The sequence below is a fragment of the Scyliorhinus canicula genome, chromosome 22 (genome assembly GCF_902713615.1).
Source record: "Scyliorhinus canicula chromosome 22, sScyCan1.1, whole genome shotgun sequence".
Classification (NCBI taxonomy): domain Eukaryota; kingdom Metazoa; phylum Chordata; class Chondrichthyes; order Carcharhiniformes; family Scyliorhinidae; genus Scyliorhinus; species Scyliorhinus canicula.
In genome coordinates this window covers 21478846-21498289 of record NC_052167.1, presented here as the reverse complement: position 1 = coordinate 21498289, position 19444 = coordinate 21478846, and the positions used below count along the sequence as shown (strand labels likewise).

The window sequence follows — 19444 nt, the reverse complement described above, 5'->3', positions numbered from 1 at the left end:
CTACAGCATCGACTGTCACTCCAAGTTGGGTTGGAACCCTATTCTCAGGTTGTGACCCAGCAGTGTAATGCGTTGTACCTGGAAACCTTGTCTAGAATCCAGAGAGAGCCACCACACACCTCTCTATAAACAGATTGCAGAATGAGGGTAAGAATGTGTATCCTGCCAATGATTGTCTTTCGTTTGCCTGCAGCCCTGCCTATGGTGGCCGAGATTGCCCCGGCCCTGGTTCAGAGTACAAAGTTTGCAATTCTGACGAATGCTCAGGGCACTATGAAGATTTCCGAGCTCAACAGTGTCAACAACGGGACTCCTATTATCTTCACAGGAATGTCAAGCATACCTGGCTCCCTTACGAGCATCAAGATGGTAGGTTTCCCTGGGAGACGCGCATGTTCTCTCTTTCCACATCTGAACGAGCATAACTCGCGACTTACTAACCTAGAAAACACCACAGTTATTGTATGCTGCTTATCACCAGTCAGCGACGATGGTGCACGTCGGGGGGGGGGGGGGGGGGTGATTTTCAACTTTCTCCTGCCGATGGGGAGCTTTGCCAGGCGGAGCTATGAGCGGAAAATTCAGAGGAACTCTCAATTTTCCGACTTGAGATTTTTAAATGGTCAGAAAATGGAACACTGTAGCCAGAAATGAAAATTCGCCGTGGAGTATGCACTGTACAGTGAGTAACTTGGGAAAAGCTGCATTTCAACGAATTAGGTATTATAATATGGTGTTGGTGTTAGAAAGGATTCTGAGACTGTTCTGCGAGTGACGTGACTTTGATAGCACCGGCTCTGCAAACTAACAATTACTTATGCTTATAAATTGCCAGAAATCCAGGCATGCTGGAGATTATATTCCTGGCCTGACCCCAGTCCCCACCACCACCACCATGTCTGTCCTTTTCAGCCGCATCACCTGCCATTTCCCTGTCATGTGGTTAAGCAGCCAGCCCATTCCAGGGGCTTCTCAAGTGACATTGCACTACCAGTTGCGGGAAGGTTGTCATGACACCCTGGGCTCGTACGCAGTCAATTCCAGCCCCACTTGACCCAGAGTCGCAACACTATTAAATTGACCAATAATTCTTAGAAAAATATCTGAAGTCTTTGTCCCTTGGCTGCCCAATAATTATAGTCACCAGGTGTGTAAATTTAAACTCAATTACTTTTTATTTACAACAAGAACTCTAGTGAAATATGCAGCAAATACAACTGGTTAACTATTATCTCATTCCTAATCCCCCACTTTAACTTGCCCCCACCCTCTGCACGCACACACATATACAAAACAGACAAACACCGAGGGGAGGAAAGGGGTGTAAAATAATAGGTAATAAGGGCAGCACGGTGGCGCAGTGGGTTAGCACTGCAGCCTCACGGTGCTGAGAACGCAGGTTCGATCCCGGCTCTGGGTCCCTGTGTGTGTGGAGTTTGCACATTCTCCCCGTGTCTGCCTGGGTTTCGCCCCCCACAGCCCAAAGATGTGCAGGCTAGGAGGATTGGCCGTGGTAAATTGCCCCTTAATTGGGAAAAAATGAATTGGGTGCTCTAAATTTATAAAGAAAAAAAAAATAGGTAAAAGGGGAAAAAAGTCTTTGTTTCAGAGGGTTGTCTTTCAGCACACCTTTCTTCAAATTAAGCATTCAGATCCAGGTCTCTGTTTGCAGCCTGTAATGGTTTCGCTGTAGATTCATTCAGGTTCTCTGCAAGTTTGGAAATACATCAACTCACAGGCTTTCTGGAGAGAGAGAGAGAGATGGGGGACAGGTCCTTGTCCCCGTGTTTCCAGGAGTTAAAAACTGTTTTCCTTGGGTCTCTGGAAATCATCCCACTCAGGCAGGATCCAATCACCACCGGTTACCAGGCAGAATACAGCCTTTTTGCCAATTCATTGACCACCAATGAATCGAACTGAGTCCCACCCCAAGAAGACTGGGTTCTGCTGTCCAAAGCTCGCAGCACCGTGTACTATGTTGCAACTGCTTGAATTCCACATTCTCTCTGATGCTTGGCTTAAGGACACATGTCCATTAAGCGTCTATGGATCAAAATGATAACAGCAGAACATAAAGCAAGGGGGAAATAAGGGAATGAACAGGAAGGACCTTTACAAGGTGCATCAATGAACCTGTGTTTTTACCGACCAACAATGTATTGTCACAGGTCTCAAGTGGACATTTAATTTCATCCATTGCATCCTCGAGTGAGCCCAGGGGTGGCAAAAATGTGTTGGGCATATTTATCTCTGCAACGGAGATTTTCCTTGTATTAATATTCTGTACCCTTGGGCTGCCAGATGTGCAACCTTCAGAACAGCACCACGGCCAATATAGCTTAAAATCATGTTCTTCAAAAAATTAAATGGAAGCACACTGAAATTAAAGGTGCTCAGGGTGAATTAAGGCTGAACCCGTACCTCGAATGCCCGGCTGTTTCTAATCCTTTTACCCTTTGTTTGCATGTTTTCTATTACGCAGCGCTGGGTGTAAACCTCAATTTTGTCTTTCTTTCCCAATTGAAAAAATTATAGAGGCCCAAAAATGTGAACTAATTTGTCAGTCCAAGGAAACCGGGGATGTGGTATTCATGAACCAGGTTGTACATGACGGTACACGCTGCAGTTATAAAGATCCCTTCAGTGTGTGTGCTCGAGGAGAATGTGTGGTAGGTGCTCGTCGCTGGGTTCAATCTCTGATGTGTGCGCTCCTCTCATGGCCTCTTGCGCATGCCCAATTTCAATCGTCCCTAAACTCTGAAATTTCCTCCCCAGACCTCTGTGCATCTTTCTCCTACTTCAAGACAGTTCTGGTCTCCTTACTTGGATTTTAAGACGAGGGAGGTTATGCTGCAATTGTATAAGGTGTTAGTGCGGCCACACCTGGAGTATTGTGTTCAGTTTTGGTCTCCTGACCTGAGAAAGGACGTACTGGCGCTGGAGGGTGTGCAGAGGAGATTCACTAGGTTAATCCCAGAGCTGAAGGGGTTGGATTACGAGGAGAGGTTGAGTAGACTGGGACTGTACTCGTTAGAATTTACAAGGATGAGGGGGGATCTTATAGAAACACATAAAATTATGAAGGGAATAGATAGGATAGATGCGGGCAGGTTGTTTCCACTAGCGGGTGAATGCAGAACTAGGGGGCATAACCTCAAAATAAGGGGAAGTAGATTTAGGCCTGAGTTTAGGAGGAACTTCTTCACCCAAAGGGTTGTGAATCTATGGAATTCCTTGCCCAGTGAAGCAGTTGAGGCTCCTTCATTAAATGTTTTTAAGGTAAAGATAGATAGTTTTTTGAAGAATAAAGGGATTAAGGGTTATGGTGTTCGGGCCGGAAAGTGGAGCTGAGTCCACAGAAGATCAGCCATGATCTCATTGAATGGTGGAGCAGGCTCGAGGGGCCAGATGGCCTACTCCTGGCTCCTAGTTCTTATGTTCTTATGTTCTAAGACGCTCCTCGAAATGTGTCACTTTAATGATTTGGATGACGGATCGGTGAAGCACCTCAGAATATTTCTCTATGTTAAAGACGCTATATAAATGCAAGTTGACTAATATTGGTCCTTGTGCCGTTTTGTTTTAACAAATTGTGATTATTTAAACCCTTGGTTGTGCAGTTTTTTTTAAAATTCTGACTGTTTTGTCACTGGATGGAAATTCTGACATCTTTGAACTGTTCTCCTTTTGAAGCTTGTGGACTGTGACAAGGAAGTTGGTTCTTTCAAACAAGAAGATAAATGTGGTGTCTGTGGCGGTGACAATGCACACTGTCGGACTGTTAAGGGAACTATTGCCAAGACTCCCAAACGGACGGGTGAGTTAAAACCGCGCCTGCCAAGTCTTAGTCTGCAATCCCGTTTGATGTGACCGACTCGAACACATGACACACTCAAAAAGAAACATACCTCCACGTATTTAAATGCGTTTACTGTCCCACTCTTAAAGTTTCCTCCTTGTTTTTTTTATAGATTTAGATTACCCAATTATTTTTTCCAATTAAGGGGCAATTTAGCGTGGCCAATCCACCTGTCCTGCACATCTTTTTTGGGTTGTGGGGGTGAAACCCACGCAGACACGGGGAGAATGTGCAAACTCCGCACAGACAGTGACCCAGGGCCGGGATTCAAACCTGGGTCCTCAGCGCCGTAAGCAGCAATGCTAACCATTGTGCCACTGTGCTGCCCCAAGTTTCCTACTTGTTTACAGCACTGTTTAAAGCTTGCGCCAAACATATTTCATTCAGGTAAATAAGGAAATTGAGAGTAACTTGTCCACTGTTTGCAGGTTTTATGTATCCGAGGTTTCTGGATGACTTGCATGACAAAGCTGATGGACAACCTTCCCCTCTGCTGCACAATAAACTTGGAAAATCAGTCCAAGGGTCTTGGCCAAGGCTGACCTTTTGTGTTCATTCAACTCCATACTTTCCAGAGCTCTAATTATGTTACTTATGGGTTAAAGGACATGAGCTGCTTCAGTTATCTTACGGTGTAAACTGTTTTACTTTGTGCGCCTTCACAAACAGCCTCAACTCCTTCTGCTGAAGCCAGAGCTGCCAAAACCAAAACCACAGCAGGACACTCGAGTAGTTAGTCCAGATCGTCGAGCGGACCTGGTCCCTGAGCTGAAGTGCGAAATACGGAAATGGCAACAGCTGAGTCCCTTTTGTGTTCAGTAATACAAAGTGTGGGGCAGCACGGCGGAGCAGTGATTAGCACTGCTGCCTCACGGCACCAAGGACTCGGGTCACTGTCCGTGTGAAGTTTGCACATTCTCCCCGTGTCTGCGTGGGTCTCACCCCCCCACAACCCCAAAGGTGCGCAGGGTAGGTGGATTGACCACGCAAAGTTGGCCCGTAATTTACAAAAAAAAGTAACACAATGTGTACTCAACGCCAAATTAATTGCCTTGAGCCAAAAAAATATATAATGCAAACATCTCACATTATTAATAATAATAATCTTTATTCGCGTCACAAGTAGGCTCACATTAAAACTACAATGTAGTTACTGCGAAAGCCCCCAGTCACCTCATTCCAGCTCCTGTTTCGGTACACAGAGGGAGAATTCAGAACGTCCAATTCACCTAACCGCAAGAATTTTGGATTTAAGGCGGTAGCCACTCCCTTCATAGGGGAGAAATGGATAGTGACCAATTGAACGCTAATCAGAGCATGACCAAAGAAACGGGTTTGGAGGAGAATTCTTGAAGGTGAGGAGAGAAATATTAAGTGGGTAGGATTTAGGAAGAGTATTTCCATTGACTGAGCATTCTGACTTCTGAGGAAGAGAGTTCCAGATTTTCAAGTGTGTGTGTGTGTGCATGTATGTGTGTGTGTGTACATGTGTGTTTGCCACTGTGCAGTGCACCAAACCACTAGACATGATTTGAGTATCTGATGACTGCAAGGCTCGGAGTTGGAATAGCCAACTTAGGGAATAGTTCATCACGTGCTTTCTCCAGACCCAGAGACTTTCAAACCATTACATCGGAAATCCACAGTAAGAAGTCTTACAACACCAGGTTAAAGTCCAACAGGTTTGTTTCAAACACGAGCTTTCGGAGCACGGCTCCTTCTTCACCTGAAGAAGGAGCCGTGCTCCGAAAGCTCGTGTTTGAAACAAACCTGTTGGACTTTAACCTGGTGTTGTAAGACTTCTTACTGTGCTCACCCCAGTCCAACGCCGGCATCTCCACATCATCGGAAATCCAGACACTGGTTATTCCTCCAGCAAGCCTTCCCTGAGCATCTAAACATTTTCTTCCCATCCGGTAATGCCCCACTCCTACCTCTGCATTGTTAACTCATGGCTCTGGGGGAATTTTCTTTTTCTGGAGTTCCCTGAAGGCAGGTCCGACCCCTGTTCTAATCTCTGTCGAGCAAGGAGGCAGGGGCCGAATCAAGCCCAGCAGGAATGGGGATTGAACGCCATGCTGTCGGTACCAATCTGGCCCATACTGGCCATCCAGCTAACTGCCCCGAGGAATCGGAGTTGCTCTTACATGCATGCTGTAACCTGGAGCTATGGATGGTGATGGTAGAGAATTCACTAGCTGACCATGAATCTCTCCTGCGTTTCCTGCGTGCCATTGGTATTTGTTGGAAGGATTTGCAAGTTGATTCGCAAACCTGTTTAGCTACATTATGAACGCCCCTTCCTATGCCATCCAGTCCTGGAGTGGGCCTTGAACCCAGAGCATCTGGGTCAGAGGCTCGGACACTAACCTACTGCGGCACAAGAACATCCTATTCTGAAAACATAACTACAGGGACAACACAATCATAGTTGTCATCCATGGTGTCTTAAGTCTGACAAGGAAACTCATTGCAGACTTGACGGGTTCTGGATATGTCAAGGTGTTGGGTAAGGGAAACAGCAGGAGGGTCACTGAATTATAATTCACAATTTTACACTCTGCTGGTTGATTGCACACTTACGATTGTAAATCCAGCTACAACCAACGGGAAAGTTCTTTCACTGGTAGTCGAGCAGAGCCGCAGCCCGGAAATATTCTCGCAATTAACATTAAAGAGTTGTTTAGAGAAGAAACTAACAATGAAAAATGGTTGCAGGATATCGTGCTGTGTCACATCACAGGTCTGCACAACCCGCTGTAGGGTAATGGTACAGTTCCAGAGGCACAGGGCGGGATTCTCCCATACCGCGCCGTTTGGGAGAATCGGCATCCGCGCCGGATTATCGCGCCACACCGTCCCGCTATTCTCCCAACGGCGTTATCCGCTTCCTGTGCCCTGGCCTCGGAAGAGGGCCCACCTGTCCGTCTTCTTTCCCCTCCCTGGCGTGCGTCCCTGTGGGGGTGTATAGCCAGGCAGGGGAGTCTCACTTGGTACTGCGCCTCCGATCTGGCATGGCGCTACCTCCTGGGTGGCGGCTCCCCCAGCGAGGTCCAGAGCCTTCTGCTCATGGACCGTGAGGGGGTACAGCACAGTGATCCCCCTCCGGTTCTTGCACACTCACGATCCTGTATGGTTGGGGGGGGAAAAAGAGACATGCCAAAACTTTCCGTCTTGCACTATTGCAATCCCAGACCAGACCCCAAAAGTGACAATCATACGGGACAGAAACCCCAATGTTTTATTTTAATTTTGGCAGACTGTGAGAAAAGGATGCCTTGCTCCAGGAGTGATTTCACACGAAGTAGGGATATGGTAGATTAAACAAACTTCATTACTCACACAGTATTAAAATATCTTTAACACTGCACAAGAAAATAGCCTACAATTACCCCATTAAACAATGCTAATCAATACAGTGACACAATAACCCTTAACTGCTAACTTTATTCCCACTCAAACAACAAAACCATCCGGGCATTGCGCGATGACGGCGCCGCTCTGGCGTCCCGCCCACCCCGTTTCTCGCGACCCCGCTGCTGGCCTCTTTCGTGGCCTGAATCGATGCTGCCGGCGGCCCGTTCGCTCCATCGTGAAACGCGACGGCGTTCACGACGGCTCGGAAACTCTGACTCACCATCGGAGAATCCCGTCCACTGTTCTTAGTTTGTTCCCCAACAAGGGTTGGAATAAGGTTGAAGAGTAAAATGGAATTGTTCTGTTTCTTTTTCCTCCTCAGCGCAAACAAAAGAAACATTTTGCATTGAGCAGTTTTAAGGTAGACTGCGAATTGGAGTTGAACCTTGTTTCTATTGCAATTGTGAAATCGAAGGCAATCTTAATACGTACGGAGACATACTGGACCAGACTGAAAGCTCGCCTTAACGGCATTTGGTCAGGCTGGACTATAGCCTGAGATGATAAATCGCAGGCCATGTCAAGCTCTGGCCGCACATTTCTGATTATGCACACCTCTCTTGGGAATGGACGTGCAGAGTGTAAGAAAACATTGCAACCCTTCTGTAGTCCGAATCTGTTTTAACCAGCGAGGCAAATAAAATACTCCCATCTATTGCAAAACTCTTTACGATAAACACATTCTCCCGAGAGGCAAAGGAAAAATCTTTTCTGAAATTTGTCATCTCCCGAGGCACAAAAATGTGAATGATTCATCAATACATGATGAATTTTGCCTGCCCAAAGACTGCTTTTGCAAATACTGCCCGCCATTATAACCTTGTTTTGAGAAATCTAAATGCCTTTGTTCAAAACTACAATAATTCATGAATACTACATTGCATAGGAGAAAAATAGATGTCACATTACCCCTCCAGACATTTGAAAAGGCTTAATAGCTTGGAAAAATGCACTAGTGATCTGGAAATTGATCTTTTGTATTGACAATTTCTGACATCAGTATGGTTGGGGGGAAATAAGAGACATGCCAAAACTTTCCGTCTTGCACTATTACAATCCCAGACCAGACCCCAAAAGTGACAATCATACTGGACAGAAACCCCAATGTTTTATTTTAATTTTGGCAGACTGTGAGAAAAGGATGCCTTGCTCCAGGAGTGATTTCACACAAAGTAGGGATATGGTAGATTAAACAAACTTTATTACTCACACAGTATTAAAATATCTTTAACAATGCACAAGAAAATAGCCTACAATTACCCCATTAAACAATGCTAATCAATACAGTGACACAATAACCCTTAACTGCTAACTTTATTCCCACTCAAACAAAACCATCTCAGGTTACAATCCACTTTTAAATACAGTTAGCACTCAGCAATACTTCCACTTTGAGAAAGAGAGATCTTTTGAGTTTGCTGAAAGAAAGAGACCTGACCCCCTTTCAGAATAATGCCGTATCTCTGGCTGTATTCCTTCACAGACCTTCTCAGCTCCTCTTCCAATCAAAAACACTGAAAACCTCAACACCTGACTGTCTCAAACCCCTTGGCTCCGCCCATTAACTACATCACCTCACTGAGCTAAACACAGTGTCTAGAATGAACTGTTCCACAGGGGGCCCTCGTAAAATAAATAAAAGGCAATTTGTCCAAACTTTTACGATGCTTTTTTTGCATCTCTGACTCCAAGTGGCCTTCCTGTCGTTCAAACCAGGATTTTCAAAACCAGGACTGCAGCAGTCATACACACTAACCCAGGTTTTTAAACCCTTTCTGTACCAATACATATAATTCAATACATCTGAAATCCCTATACTCATCACAGTACTCATTAGGAAACTTGGCAAGAATACCAAGGAGGCGGTAGAGGCGGGCACGATAGCATCATTTAAGAGGCATCTAGACAGGTATATGAACGGGCGGCAACAGAGGGAAGTAGACCTTGGAAAATAGGAGACAGGTTTAGATAAAGGATCTGGATCGGCGCAGGCTGGGAGGGCCGAAGGGCCTGTTCCTGTGCTGTAATGTTCTTTGTTCTTTGTACCAATATAAGGAGGGATAAGATTATACTGTATGAAAAGAGAACATTGATTGGTTGGCAAGTTGCCTCTAGTAGAGGTGTTGCCATGTAGAATGACTGACGAGCATTATTTGAAATTTAAACCAGGTAGTTTGACCTTAATTGGGCAATGAACAAACGAATTGCTGTTACTATTTTTTGTTTAGCTGAAACAGGTGCAATGGGTGTACACATTCTTTCTGTCTGCAAAAGAGCAGGCTTAAGAATTATGCTGACAAACCAATTTAAGGATGTCAGTTCTCACAATGTGGTGTATTTACATTACTGGAAGCTACCTATATTACTACACAAGGCCAGTCTGAGAATCAGACTCGGAAACCAGCTGCAAGCCTTTAAACAGCCAAAGTATTTTACCTGTTCCAGTTTAAAGTTCACTTGAGCATTGACTCCTAGATATTCGACTACAAGAAACCTTATATCCTGCTTTGAAATCTTCGCTTTAAATGACCCTCACATCAACATTAAATTATCAAATCCATTTGAGAAGCCACAGGCCTGCCATGGGGGAGATTGGAAATCATAAATCAGAGACTGAATTAACTTATCTGTAAAAGTGGACTATCTTTAGCTGTAAATAATATTTGCCTGTGTGTGAGATCAATGGTGTGATGTTGTGTGATCTGGTGTAAGCGAGTGAGAATAAGTAATCATCTTTTTTTAAAAACTCACAAAAGCTTACTGCTGAAATTTTTAATTGGAATAAACACTCTTGAGGATGAGAAAAGATGCGCTCTTTCCACACAAAACGTACTGATCTTGCAAAGGAAAAGAGCAGATACATTCTGTCCATGACACTAGGCCAAAAACTTTCCCCAGGGAAGAAACCTGGGGAATACTTTAAAGGCTGGAGTATTTTGGACAAACTCCTGACTGTCTCTTAATAGTTTGGTGGCAGTCAAAAAGCAAAATCTTCGGGCAGCACGGTGGCACAGTGGGTTAGCACTGCGACCTCATGGTGCCAAGGTCCCAGGTTTGATCCCGGCTCTGGGTCACCATCCGTGTGGAGTTTGCACATTCGCTCCGTGTTTGCATGGGTTTCGCCCCCACAGCCCAAAGATGTGCAGCGTAGGTGGATTGGCCATGCTAAATTGCCCCTTAATTGGAAAATAAAATGTATTGGGTACTCTAAATTTTTTTTAAAAAGCAAAATCTTCAAAAATTAGATGCTGGAACTTCAATTTCCTTCAATCTACTTTTAATTGAATTATTTGAAATAGGTGAGGAGGGATCAAAATGTTTAGTATATTCTTCATTTCATCACGTACCAGTTCTGAGGTTTCCAAAGTAAATTGTTTAACCTTGGCTATCTGTTTATGGGCGACACAGTAGCACAGTTGGTAGCACTGTTGCTTCACAGCTCCAGGGTCCCAGGTTCGATTCCCGGCTTGGGTCACTGTTTGTGCGGAGTCTGCACGTTCTCCCCGTGTCTGCGTGGGTTTCCCCCGGGTGCTCCGGTTTCCTCCCACAAGTCCTGAAAGACGTGCTGTTAGGTGAATTGGATATTCTGAATTCTCCCTCTGTGTACCCGAACAGGCGCCGGAATGTGGCGACTCGGAGCTTTTCACAGTAACTTCATTGCAGTGGTAATGTAAGCCTACTTGTGACAATGAAGATTATTATTAAATTATTTCCTTGTATATCAGGTCATTTGACAGTTGACCATATCTCTGCCCCTCGTATTGTCTGCCTCTGCAACGTAGCTCCACCATGAGACTTAATTCCATCGCCTAGCATCGCTTTATGACCTGGCTGCGTAAGATTATTTTTGTTCGTGGCAAAATTCGGACAATTATGTGTGGATTTGTGTGAAATTAGATTACAACTTCCCAGACTAACTTATCATTGTGGTCACATGGAAGATCGATTCATCAGGGGTTGGATTGAAGGCCAGGTTACAGAGTTGAGAGGGGCAGTGTGCTAATGCAATTGACCATCTCATAACACACTCGCTCAAAAGGACATCTCACGCTATAATCTATACAGTGATGCCTCTAATAATTTTACTCTTATGACATCAACATGGTATGTTGGCCTTCATTGCGAGAGGTTTCGAGTACAGGAGCAGTGTTGTTGCATTAAACAGTGCCTTGGTGAGGCCACACCTAGAATATTGTATGCAGTTTTGGTCTCCTTCTCTGAGGAAGGATGTTCTTGCTCTCGAGGGAGTGCAGCGAAGGTTTACCAGACTGATTCCAGGGATGGCGGGACTGTCATATGAGGAGAGATTGACTAGGTTGGGATTGTTTTCGCTGGAGTTCAGAAGAATGGGGGGGATCTCAGAGAGACTTATAAAATTCTAACAGGACTAGACAGGGTAGATGCAGGGAAGATGTTCTCGATGGTGGGTGTGTCCAGAACCAGGGGTCACAGTCTGAGGATTCTGGGTAAACCATTTCAGACAGAGATGAGGAGACATTTCTTCACACAGAGTGGCGAGCCTGTGGAATTCATTGCCACAGGAAGTAGTTGATGCTAAAACATTGAATATATTCAAGAGGCGCCTAGATAGAGCACTTGGGGAGAATGGGATCAAAGGCTATGGGGAGAAAGCAGGATTAGGCTATTGAGTTGGATGATCAGCCATGATAGTGATAAATGGCGGAGCAGGCTCGAAGGGCCAAAAGGCCTCCTCCTACTATCGTCTATGTATCTATATGTATCTAAGACACTCCTGTCTTGTTATTTTAGCGGAGTGATAATTTACATGGGTTTCACATCGCAGATAAACTACAATTATATTAAGCAACCCCTGGACTCAGAAACATTGTGTAACTTTTACAGTTTTCAAATCAAAAATGAAGCATTGCTCAAGTGATTAATTCCAATGTCCCATATTTTGCAGGGATGTTCAAAATGTTTGAACTGCCAGCCGGAGCGAGGCATGTTCAGATCGAAGAAACAGAACCGTCCACAAATCTAATTTGTAAGTTTATTTCAAGGATCTAATGGCATATCAATATTTAGCTCTGGAAAGAGTTCCGTAATCTTTGCTATATTGAAACAAATTGAGAATTAAACTTCAGAGGAAATCAGTTGCCGTGGATACTCTTATTTTGGGAAACATTGCATGATATTTTCATTATGCCTTATGTTGAAAACAAATTATGACAGCTGAAACATTACGCATAACTTTTAAGATACGTTATGTTGGGCGTTTAATGGTTATGTTTTCCCCCTGTGATGGTGATACTTTCTCAACAGCTGTGAAGAATCAAGCAACTGGTAATTTCATTCTCAATGCCAAAGGTGAAAGGTCAAAGCCAAAAATGTTTATCGGAATGGGTCTGGAATGGGAGTATTCCATAGAAAATGACAAGGAAATTCTTAAATCCAGTGGCCCGCTGCATAACAGCATACTCGTTTTTGTAAGTTATGCAATTATTAAATGATCTTTTGTTGAAACATTCCTACCCCAATCCCTCTTCTCTTCCCCCCCCCATAAGGTGCCAGTTCACTCCAAGGTATAATTCCTCCAATATCTCACTCTGATGTCTGGATGCCAATCTAAACATTGAGAATGGGGGGGGGAGGGGGGGAGGAACCATTAGCAAGATTTCAGCTAATTCTCCCCTCCATTACCATTGCGGGGGGCATACATGGTGATCAGTGAACTCAAAAACAAAGTGGGATCAAACCTGGGAACACCCCCCCCCCCCTTGTTTTTATGGTCCAGTCTTCACAATGGGCGCATTTCTCAATTTTCTTTGTACATTTCCCAATTAAGGGGCAATTTAGTGTAGCCAATCCATCTCCCTGCACCCCTTTGGGCTGTGAGGGCACACAGACATTGCGAGAATGTGCAAACTCCTGGGGCCGGGATCGAACCCGGGTCCTGGGCGCCGGGAGTCAGCAGTGCTAACCACTGTGACACCGTGCCGCCTATTTCGCCATTTTTAAGAGGGCAATAAACACATATACGAGCGCATCAAATAGGTCTTGAGGCAAAGACAAACATCTCAGTGGTAAATCCCATCAATAGCGAGCGAGGTTAAAATCCTCTGTGAATGCATTTCCTAATGTAATGCACTGGAATATACACCACCCTTTACAATAAAACGTCCACTATCTCCCCTTTTCCATGTTGATATCAGTGAAAGTTTTAAATGACCTTTGGAAGCATTGTTAAGTTTTGATTCATTGATGGAATTATGCAGTAAGGAAGGAAGTCATTTGGCCCATGATGCCTATACTGACTGGAAATTCAGTATGTCATCCAACTCCCTTCCTCTTTTTCCATACTGGTGCTTTACAATTCAGCGCCATTTCCTGTGTGAGAGTATCAAGCTGCTGGCTGTTAATCAGCTTGGGGTAGTCTTGACGATGTGAATGGCAATCTAAAAGTCCAAGTTTCTTCTTATTAACGTCCATGGAGTAGCTCGTTTGTTGGATTATTTAAACTGTTCTAAGGGAGAAGGGAACTCTAATTCAAAGCTCGTGGTTGTGTGTCAGCATATCTTAATTTTAGTCTTGGCATTTGAGACTGCTCCCAAAGATGTTGTAAGAAGTCTTACAACACCAGGTCAAAGTCCAACAGGTTTGTCTGGAATCACTAGCTTTCAGAGCACAGCTCCTTCCTCAGGTGAATGAAGAGGTGGGTTCCAGAAACATATGTATAAACATATAATGGAACATACATGTCTTACATAGAACAGTTCAAATGAGAGAATTTACATCTGGGGTAAAATAGTGAATGCGAGTCTTTGCAGGTAATTAAGTCTTTACACGTCCAGACGGAGCGACTGGAGAGAGGGATAATCACAGTTTAAAGAGGTGTGAATTCTCTCAAGCTAGGACAGTTGGTAGGATTTCGCAATCAGATATATCGATGACGTTTTTTTCCTTTGGACCCACGGTGAAGAATCACTGAAACGGCTACACGATGACATCAATAAGTTCCATCCCACCATCAGACTCACCATGGACCACTCTCCAAAATCGGTTGCATTCTTGGACACACTCATCTCCATCAAGGACGGTCACCACAGCACTTTGCTTTACCGCAAGCCCACAGACAACCTCACGATGCTCCACTTCTCCAGCTTCTACCCTAAACACATTAAAGAAGCCATCCCCGATGGAAAAGCCCTCCGTATACACAGGATCTGCTCAGACAAGGAGGAGCGTAACAGACATCTACAGACGCTGAAAGATCGTATGAACGGTATATGGCGCTCGATTCATCGATCGACAGTTCCAACGCGCCACAGCAAAAAACCGCACCACCTCCTCAGGAGCCAAACATGGGACACAACCGACAGAGTACCCTTTGTCGTCCAGTACTTCCCCGGAGCGGAGAAACTACGACATCTTCTTCGCAGCCTTCAGCACGTCATCGGTGAAGATGAACATCTTGCCGAGGTCATCTCCACACCCCCACTACTTGCCTTCAAACAATCGCGCAACCTCAAACAAACCATTGTTTGCAGCAAACTACCCAGCCTTCAGAACAGCGACCACAAAACCACACAACCCTGCCATGGCAATCTCTGCAATCATCGCCATGGGTACCACCATTACACGTGAGAACACCACCCACCAGGTACGTTGTACATACTCGTGTGACTCTGCCAACGTTGTCTACCATATATGCTGCAGGAAAGGATGTCCCGAAGCGTGGTACATTGGCGAGACCATGCAGACGCTGCGACAATGGATGAACGGACATCGCGCGACAATCGCCAGGCAGGAATGTTCCCTTCCAGTCGGGGAACACTGCAGCAGTCAAGTGCATTCAGCCTCTGATCTTCGGGTAAGCTTTCTCCAAGGTGGCCTTCAGGACGCGCGACAACGCAGAATCGCCGAGCAGAAACTTATAGCCAAGTTCCGCACACATGAGTGCGGCCTCAATCAGGACCTGGGATTCATGTCACATTACATTCACCCCCCGCCACCATCTGGCCTGGTCTTGCAAAATCCTACCAACGTCCTGGCTTGAGACAATTCACACCTCTTTAACCTATGATTATTCCTCTCTCCAGTTGCTCCATCTGGACCTGTAAAGACTTAATTGCCAGCAAAGATTCGCATTCACTATTTTACCTCAGATGTAAATTCTCTTGCTTTAACTGTTCTATGTACGACACGTGTGTTCCATTATATTTATATATATATATATATATATATATGTGTTTCTGGAATGCACCTCTTCATTCACCTGAGGAAGGAGCAGTGCTCCGAAAGCTAGTGATTCGAGACAAACCTGTTGTTTGACCTGGTGTTGTAAGACTTCTTACTGTGGCCACCCCAGTCCAACGCCGCCATCTCCACGCCAAAGATATTTTAATTGCATTAGGAATTTCAATATTTAACTTTGAGCTTATACTTGTGGCACAGTTTGTAAATCTGATAATAATACTACTTCTTGAAAATAAGCGGAAAAATTACTTCCAAGCTTGGCCCATGGCCAGACGAGAAATGTTGAAAGAATATGGAGAATTATAATTTTTTGTTAACTCGATTCAGGAAAAGGTACTTTTCAGCTGCACAAAATTAATACGATAATGTTCTGGATTTATTGGAGCCTGTTTAAATGGAAGAGCATTTCTCTTATTTCAGATTAGCCCGCAAGGTGAAGATGTTAAATCAAATTTAATGTACAAGTATGTTATTCACGAAGACCTACTTCCCGTGATCGGCAACAATAATGTACTCCTGGAAGAGACTGAAATTTATGAGTGGGCATTAAAGAGCTGGTCCCAGTGTTCGAAAGCCTGTGGAGGAGGTCTGTTGCCAGTGACATGGGTAACAGCACGCTGCTGCATGTTCATTAATATGTTGCACCCAATTCCGCTTAACTGCAAACAGGATTTTCCAATTTCTTTTAAAATCGTAACCTGTCAGAATTTTCCAGATTTAGGTTTTATGCAAGTTGGGAGTTAAAGTGCAAGTGGCACGTTTTCATCTAAAGTTCATCTGCACTGTAACAGCACTGTTCACCTGCACTGTAGATTCTATGATTCACAAGTTCATAAGATATAGGAGCACAATTAGCCCATTCGGCCCATCGAGTCAGCTCCGCCATGCTATCATGGCTGATCGTTCCTCATCTGTTACCTACAACGTTACAGACCAAGAGCTGGATTGCGAAATCAGCCAGAGCATCTCCTCCCTTGAACACATGACCCAGGAGCGGGAGTCGGCAATTTAGCCTCCTGAGCCTAACCCCCTCGATGTGATCACGGCTGATCCCATCCTGGCCTCAACTCCACCGTCCGGCCCGTTCTTCATAACCCTTCAACCCATTACCAATTAAAAATCTGTCTAACTCTTCCTTAAATTTACTCACTGTCCCAGCGTCCACCGCACTCTGGGGTAGCAAATTCCACAGATTCACAACCCTTTGCGAGAAATAGTTTTTCCTCAAATCTGTTTTAAATTTGCTATCTCTTATTCTAAGAATATGGGGCGAAATTCTCTGACCCCACGCAGGGTCAGAGAATCGGCCGGCGGCGGCGTTATTCCCGCTCCCGCCATGTTTTGAATTTTCCAAACCGCCATTAAACGGCGTAGTTCAAATCCCGCCGGCAGCCTCGGAGAACAGCTGGCGCCGGCGGGATGTCATTTAATTTTTACGGTGATTAATACTCCGGCCCGGATGGGCCGAAGTCCCGCCGACGTGACCCGTGGAAAAGAGGGAGGGTTCGGCATTCCTCAGGGGCACTGCATTGAACCACCCCCACCCCACTCCCAAATCATCCTCCATCTAACCTCATCCATCCCTCTTTTCCCCGCCCCCACACCTGGGGTAAACACAGAACCTAAACCGCACTGTAAATCTGTGCCAGTGCACAGGGGGATCAAATAGCTCTGGAACAAAGGCAGGATGAAGAGAATGTGAGAGAGAGAGAGGAGAAAGGGGGAGGGAGGAGAAAGGAGGAGAAAGAGGCCCAGGGGGTGGGGAGGCAGAATTAATCCAAATTCCTGCTTATTTCCTCAGACTCTTCAAAAGGTTGTTTCTCCCCAGGATTAGAAAAGGTGCCTTGATAATTCACAGCGCAGAACCCTTTCTGCGCTGTGAATTATAAAGGCAGAACCCAGAAACTTTGCCAAAAGTTTTTCCCTCTCTCTCCGCGCGTTTTTCCTGTTGTTGTGAAACTGACCTGAAATCGCAGAGGCTGAAGCTGAAATAGACAAATCCAGACACATCTCCCACCCCGGGATCCCAGCATTTTCCTCTGCATTCTAACCAGGCAATATTCCTGGGTTTAGGCAGATTGCAATATACTCACCAAAGCCCTGCTCTCAGCCAGAGGACGGACGGGACTCCCCCTCTCTGTCTCTATCTCTCTGTCTGTCCCCACAATCTCCCTCTCTCTCCCTCTCTCAAACAAAGACAAGGCAGCTGGGAGGAAGGGGAGTCTTGAGGAAGATCTGCTGATGCCCCCATCCAATGGATGCCCGGGGCCAACGCACCGTCGCCCCCCCCCCCCTGCACGCCGCTTCCCCCTACCCCAACCCCCTACCCCCCACCCCTACCCTAACCCCCCCCCCCATGGCCCCCACCACCCCTACCCCCGCCGGTACTCTCCCCTCCCCCCCACAAACGCCGGTACTCTTCCCCCCTCCCCCCACCCCCACCCCCCCAAACGCCGGGCGACGTTGATGATGTCGCCCGACATCAACCGACGCGCCACTTCCGCAGCGGGTGAAACTGACGCGTATCGCGTCAGTCCGCTGCTGGCCCTTTCGGGAACGGAGATTTAGGGCTTAAAAGCAGCCCGCGACGTCGGAGTCACCGGCGCCGCTTTTACCCGCCGGAAATGGGCGTCACGTAGGTCTGCGGTGAATTTCGCCCCATGACCTCTCATTTTAGAATGTCCCACAAGAGGAAGCATCTACTTCAAGCCTACTTTATCCATAACGTTTAGCATCTTGTACACCTCAATTAGATCTCCCCTCATTCTTCTAAACTAAAGGGCTGAGGAGTTATGGAATAATTTAGGAGTGAAGGTGTTTGGATCCGACAGAATGATGGGATTTGAGACAATTATGGCTCAAGTAAATTGCAAACTTACACAGATACTAAAGTTATGTAAGTCCAGAATTTAGAAGTGATCCGACTTTGACACTGAAGTTTGAGACTCCCTGGTGTGAAACAAAACTGCTTTGCAGTGGCACTGCAGTGTTGCAAGTGCGTCTTGGCTGTATTTTCTGAGACGAATGAGGGGCCTCACGGTAGCATGGTGGTTAGCATCAATGCTTCACAGCTCCAGGGTCCCAGGTTTGATTCCTGGCTGGGTCACTGTCTGTGTGGAGTCTGCACGTCCTCCCCGTGTGTGCGTGGGTTTCCTCCGGGTGCTCCGGTTTCCTCCCACAGTCCAAAGATGTGCGGGTTAGGTGGATTGGCCATGCTAAATTGCCCGTAGTGTAAGGTTAATGGGGGGATTGTTGGGTTACGGGTATACAGGTTACGTGGGTTTAAGTAGGGTGATCATTGCTCGGCACAACATCGAGGGCCGAAGGGCCTGATCTGTGCTGTACTGTTCTATGTTCTATGTTCTAATAGAGGGATACCGTGAAAAGATAAGTAGCAATCTGTCAAAAAGAGAGCTGGCTGCTTGGACCCATTGTCACCATCCTGCCCCTAAAGAATTATCTGCAGGCCCCATTGTCGATCCAAAAAATTGTACAAAGGAGGGCATGACTTGAGACTTTCTCAAGTAATCTATAATAACTTTAATATTTGATGGCTGAAAGATACTGCCTGGCCTCAACCCAATGAAGTACGTTGATACATCTGTTCACTCTCTGGCTCAAACCAGGATAGTCTGAAAAATTGCAACATGGTTTCTGTTGGTCCTGAACTCCTCAACAGAGTTGTACAAAAAGCAGCTATGGAAGGAAGCAATCCCATCTCAATCTTGTGGCTGCAACGGTAATCATTCGATTAGGACTGGGGGTTAAATCTGGAAGGACTGTGCTTTCGGACTTTGTAACAGATTTGGAGATATTTTGACTCAAAGTACGAATATTCTGGTAATACAATTTCCCAACTTAATTTTAAAATGACCAAATTCTAAGTTCTTCTCCATTATGCTTGGGAAAAACTGAGAGTTCTCGGGGAAGACCCTTGACTAAGGTGAGCAG

The 19444-nt window shown here is 45.6% G+C and overlaps 1 protein-coding gene across 4 annotated transcripts in view; it reads left to right on the top strand.

The window, feature by feature from the left end:
- The window catches only part of LOC119956043 (A disintegrin and metalloproteinase with thrombospondin motifs 14-like), a 180686-nt gene that overhangs the window by 143788 nt on the left and 17454 nt on the right, over positions 1 to 19444 (top strand). For all 4 annotated transcript variants that reach the window (XM_038782814.1, XM_038782813.1, XM_038782812.1 and 1 more), the window contains 6 exons: positions 194 to 369; positions 2536 to 2669; positions 3694 to 3817; positions 12201 to 12281; positions 12560 to 12723; positions 15914 to 16079. In XM_038782814.1, coding sequence (XP_038638742.1) covers positions 194 to 369; positions 2536 to 2669; positions 3694 to 3817; positions 12201 to 12281; positions 12560 to 12723; positions 15914 to 16079 — 845 coding nt within the window. The remainder of the gene's footprint in view (positions 1 to 193; positions 370 to 2535; positions 2670 to 3693; positions 3818 to 12200; positions 12282 to 12559; positions 12724 to 15913; positions 16080 to 19444) is intronic.